Here is a 5,974-nt window from a genome sequence, read left to right as displayed (position 1 = left end):
AATTGCTCCTGAGAGCTGCGAATAATGGGAACGATCCCCGCTTCAACAAAAACAGACGTAAGATTTACCTAGATCGGAAACATAAGTCAGTATCACCCATCCTCCCCCCAAAAAGAACTTCAAAGAAAAGAAGGGATCAAAAATTGTGGTGTGAGTACCACGGGGATCGTGACCATACCACCAAGGACTGTCGAAAATTGAAGAAGGCCTTGGACCACCTAGCTAATCAAAGAAAGTTGAATAGATACATCAAGCACTCTCGGGAAGAAAAGGGGAAGGAGAAGGCAACGAAAAATTTAGTGACAACACCGACGGGTATGTCAGGGTGATAGCAGGGGGCCATGCCTCTGGGGGGGCCTAACTGGTCGAGCCCGCAAGGCTCACCTCCAAGCAATGAAGCAACATGTCTTAGAAGTCGAGCCAATGAAGGCGGGGTGTCTCGTCATGACATTTGGGGAGCCTTACCGGCACGTTCATACCCCCCATGACGACCTCCTTGTGATAGAGATGAAGATTGCCAACTCTCGGATTAAGAGGATTCTAGTCAATAATGTCTCCTCAGGGGATATCATTACCCTATTGCGCAAACCGAGAAGGATGTAACCTGACCGGGCAGCCGCTGATAGGCTTCGGGGGAGGATTCGTATACCCCCTCGGGTTTATAAAACTGGTGGTGAGGCTCGGGGAGAGAGGGAAGGGTAGAAGCCTGCTATTCGACTTTCTGGTGGTCGACACCCCGCTGCCCTATAATGCCATTATGGGTAGGCCTACGCACCATGAACAAGATAAATGTAGTCATCTCGATATAGCAATTTTTAATTATTCCCGCAGTACAAAACAGATGAAGGACAAGTCGAGAAAATCTATGGAGACCAACAGACATCCCGAGAGTGTTATACAAATAGTTTCAAATCAATACTTAAGAAGAACGCCCGAAATAGAGGAAGAGGGAAGACCCTACGGACATCCCCACTGGTCTCAGGGTCTACCTTTCTGAAAATTCTATGTTGTATGAACGACCACAACCGGTCGAGGAAGATAAAGAGATAATGATAGATGAGGAACTCGGGCATGAACTGAGGATAGGCACAGGCCTCAGCCCCGAGAAGAAGGAAAAAATTGTCAGCATTTTGCGAGAGTACAAGGACGTGTTTGCTTAGTTTGCCTCCGAGACCCCAACTTTGCATGTCACGAGTTGAACATTAAAGAACGGTTTGGATCTATAAAGTAGAAACTTAGGCATCAAAGACCCGAGAGAAACACAACAGAAGCAGCAGAGGTTAAGAAGCTACTAGAAGCAGGCATTCTTGAGGAATGCCGTTACACAGAGTGGTTGGCCAACATGGTTTTGGTAAAAAAGGCCCGCGGGGATTGGCGCATGTGCGTCGACTTCACCGACCTGAACAAGGCATATATGTCCTAAAGATAAATCCCCTCTCGAAAATTGACAGGTTGGTAGATTCAAGCGCCGATCACGAGTTGATTAGCTTTATGGATGCCAATGCGGGATATAATTAGATCCCGATGGCGGAAAAGGACCGAATACATACGACATTCATCACACACCAAGGCGTATATTGCTACAAGTTGTTACCCTTCGGGCTAAAAAACGAAGGGGCTACTTACCAGCAGACAATCAAAAGGGTCTTGATCCACATGAACTTTATTTTCACTAAAAAAAAAATCACATATCATATTAATTTTGCTTGTCTTTTTGTTCTAAGACAAGTTTATTACTACGACTATCTTTATTACCAAAAATAAACTTTTAATTAATTTTGTATATTTTATATTTCAAAACACTTGGATCGAAAGCAAATTGAAATCTCAAAGAGAAAATGTATATTCAAATTGGACCAAAACGAACAAGATCACATAGAAAAACTTGATGCAAACAATCTGAACTATAACTTATTTTCTCTAAATAATCTAAATTTTGGATTGTTCTAAAATAATCCGACTTGTGGAAATACCTTTTTAAAATAATCCAAACTATTAGTTTTCTTGCATACACTAACCCATTTCACATTTGTAATATATAAATAAATTAAATAGTAATTTAGATTATTTTGAAAAGATACTACCTAGAGTCATTATTATATTGAAAAGATAGATAAAAGTTGAGATAATTCCTTTCAATTTTATTTTTTTTTATAAAAACAATTACCTTTTTTTTTTGAGGGGTATAAAAACAATTACCTTTAGAAACAAAAGAGAAAATATTTTAGGACGAAAACGGCGCGTTTTATCTTAAAGATGTTAGGTGTAATTGTGCAAAGCAGCAATAAAAGTATAAAACCCTTATATTCATTCTCTTTTCTCCCTCATCAACATAATCGTGCTAGGGTTTTCTAAAAGACAGCGGCGCCGCACTCTCTCCATTCTCTTCCAACTTTTCTCAGAAGAAGAAGAAAATGGGTCACTCCAACATCTGGAATTCTCACCCTAAGAGCTACGGTCCCGGATCTCGTGCTTGGTACTCTTTTCTCTTTCTTCATTTTATCGTATTTCACATAATTAAGATTTAAATTATCAACTTGATTTCTTTTCTTTGTTGTTGTTGTTGTTGATGATGCTATGTTTTTTTTTTTTTTTTTTTGGAACAGCCGAGTTTGCGGCAACCCTCACGCAATTATTCGCAAGTATGGTTTGATGTGCTGCAGGCAGTGCTTCCGTAGCAACGCCAAGGAAATTGGATTCATCAAGGTAATTTTAATTTCATATATTCTCTTTGTTTTTTCTAATATAATATAAAGTTGTTTTTATGTTTTTTTTTTTGTAACTATTTGGTTGATTCAATGATTTTTTAAGGTCTATGGTTTTGTTTTCTAGATATTTTAGGTAAAACTAGATTTATATGCACGCAATGCTCTTTGAGTTAATGAAACATGTTCCGATCAAAAATAGAGATGAAGTTAAAAAATGGTGTTTAAGGTATTTTAGGTGGCAACTCCGGAGAGTTGGCGAAGTATGAATAGAGATGAAGTTAGTTCCGATCAAAAATATAAATAATTTACGTATGTAGTTCTTGCTTTTATAAAACTTGATCATTTGGATTTTTGATTAATAAAAGCTAAAGTGAATATATGCTGAGTATTGTAAGCTCTTATGTTGAGGATGTTGTTTGCTCTATTTTTATGAGTGCAGATTTATTATTTCTAAATTAGTGATGTGTAGGTTTTTTATATGGATATAGCTTATGGTTTTGGATACCAAAAACACGACATTGTTCTATAATCATGAAGAAAATGCATTAGAAGATGGTATTAGACGAAATGCTGTAATTGCTCTTGTTGTGCTATATATTGCATTGCTGCTTCCTGTGATATGGTTCAATTTATCAAATGTTTTTTCATGCAAAAATTATATAATAGGAGTTTATAAAGTACTTCTTTCGTCCTCTATTAGTTTACCCCTTTCCTTTGCATAGAGTTTTAGCCTTTTAGGAGAAATAATGTTGTAGGTCATAGAAAGAAAGACAAACTATTATTTTATATTAAAGTTAAATGTATGTGATGAAAAGTTTGTGGTCCCATTCCAAAAACAGAAAAAAAAGAGGGGTAAACTAATAAGGGACACCCTTAAAAAGAATACGGGTAAACTAATAGAGGACAGAGGGAGTATATGGTTAATGCTTTAAGCCAAATTGGTATATATCATGTGTATGCTTCCTGTACCTACAGAATATAAATTTGGCTTTTCATGTTGAGAGGCTGTAATTCAAATGTAATGGCCTCTTTCATATGTGTACTTAATTTTGGAATTTATCTCCATGATGTTTACAAATTACAATGTGGAGTGAGGGAACTTTGTTGGGCAATTAACTTCAGGAGAACAATTTTGGTGTGTTTTCACCTTAAGTTCTAGTAAGTTCTGATGAGTTCAGTTCATATGATCTTATGTTACTCATTATATTTAAGAGAAAGCACTTTTTATAGGAGGATAAGAGACATAGATTACCTTACCCTTCATTAATGTAATTTGACTTCGATTTAGTTATACTTTGAGTTTATTTTGTTTTTTGTTATTAGTATTTTTATGATATCCTGATCTATTTTTCCTATTTACATTTGCAGTATCGTTAAAGTGCAGTATGATGTATTCGCTGCTGAAGCTGTTTTTGAAGATCTAGACTTGTTAAGCTATTCATGAATATTTTTAAAATTTTGATCTTTTAAATTGTAGACTGCTGAACCGATGTTTGATCTTAAATTTTACTGTCGGATGGAGTAGGCTTATATTCAGAGGATTTGGTTTAATTGTGTTGCCAAATACTATTATGTCTCTAGTATTCTGTTCAGTGTTGTGCAAGTTCATGGTTTTCGTTACTTTTGAGTATATGATTAATAGATGTTTGGCTGAATGGTTAATAATGAAACTAAAAGGTTAACCATATTAGAAAAAGTGGCAATTAGAAATAAACAGATAAAAAGAAAGTGGTGCAATAAAAAAATAGGAATTATGAAGTTAGGAAATACTAGTTTAGCTAATTTTGTTTAGATGAATTCGATGTGTGGCTTTTCCTCTTTTCTTGCTCTTATAGGCTTGAATTTGAATGTACCTCAAGAATTAGGAGTTTTAGTTCTTTAATACTGTACTTTCTCTGTTTTTTTAAGTGCATCATTAAATTTTCATGTCTGTTGAAATGTTTATTTTGAACGTTAATATTTCTAATTGTGTGTAACTAAAAGGAAAATTTTGTTTATAAATACCATATGTTGAGTAACTTTTTGGAATAAATACCTATTTTGTTTGAAATTTTATATAAATACAAACTTATTCCTATTTCTTTTGGAATAATTACCACTTTATTGATTTTCGAAAAATTGTTAGTTTTGCTACGTTACTGGCATGTTGCGAAATTACCTTCTCACCTTTAATCTCCTTCGCCGCCAATACCACCAATCTCACGAACCTCACTACCCTTGTGATTCCCTTCTCTATCCTAACTACCATTACGAGGTGTGGTGGTTTTGTAGTTGGTTAGTATCGTGGGGTGGGTGAATGTTTTGATGGGTTGAGGTGGTGGTTGTTTTGTGGTTGGTTAGTTTGTTGGGGTGGGATGATTTTTGAGTGGGTGGAGGTGGTGGTGGTTTCGTAGTTTGTGGTAGTTGTGGTTGAGTCAATTTTTGGGTAAGTGGGGGTGGTGGTGATGTCAACGGTCAAAAACATGACACGTGAAATTACGATTTCACCATTCTTCCAACTCTCTAAGTGTTCTCTGCCACATAGGTGCTAGTCCTTCTCTCACCATTAAAACGGGGTGAATCGAGTCAAGTTAGAGATTTAGATTATCTTTTTCTTGCATGGCCTATAAATCCTAGTCTTTCTCTTTGATTTTAGATTATTTTTTTTTGTAAAGGTTGTTATTGTTGTAGACGTGTTATCACGTTTATTAATGAGTCCTATTAAAAAAATGCCTATATTTGATGAAGGTTGATTTAGACCTGGCAATCGGACCAATCGGATCGGATTCGGACCGGACCAATTTAGATCGGACCGTTTTCGGATCAAATTACATTCGGACTAGGATCGGACCGGATCGGACCGTTTCGGATCGGGACATCGTTCGGACTATTATTTCGGACCGGACCAATTCAGATCGGACCGTTTTCGGATCAAGTTACATTCGGACCGGGATCGGACCGGATCGGATCGTTTCGGATTGGGTCATCGTTCGGACTATTATTTTGGATCGTTTCGGATCGGGTTTCGAATTATGGTTTCAGATCATCGGATTTCGGATTGGGCAAGAAATATTTTGAGCTTTTTTAGTAGGATAAGGGTTGAACACTTGTCCTATGTAAATAAATTTTATTCTATACTAATCTTTTGAGTTATTTATTATATTAATTGTTTAGTAGTTAGTACTCCCGAGTTCCTACATTTTTTAAAATTATTCCGTCTAACTATTTGAGTATTCGTTCCAATTATTGTGCAACTAATTTGATACTTTTCCTCCAAAGTTCCAACT

General features: G+C 36.3%; 1 protein-coding gene across 1 annotated transcript; it reads left to right on the top strand.

Annotated features, from left to right (window-relative positions):
• Positions 1–2,311: 2,311 nt before the first annotated feature.
• On the top strand, positions 2,312–4,328 carry LOC104896446 (40S ribosomal protein S29). Its single transcript, XM_010683195.2, has 3 exons — positions 2,312–2,476; positions 2,607–2,706; positions 4,077–4,328. The coding sequence occupies exons 1-3, from the start codon at positions 2,415–2,417 to the stop codon at positions 4,083–4,085; spliced, it is 171 nt and encodes a 56-aa protein (XP_010681497.1). The 5' UTR covers positions 2,312–2,414; the 3' UTR covers positions 4,086–4,328.
• Positions 4,329–5,974: the final 1,646 nt, after the last annotated feature.

Source organism: Beta vulgaris, chromosome 6 (assembly GCF_026745355.1).
Source record: "Beta vulgaris subsp. vulgaris cultivar EL10 chromosome 6, EL10.2, whole genome shotgun sequence".
Taxonomy (NCBI): domain Eukaryota; kingdom Viridiplantae; phylum Streptophyta; class Magnoliopsida; order Caryophyllales; family Amaranthaceae; genus Beta; species Beta vulgaris.
This window is presented reverse-complemented; position numbering and strand designations above follow the sequence as displayed.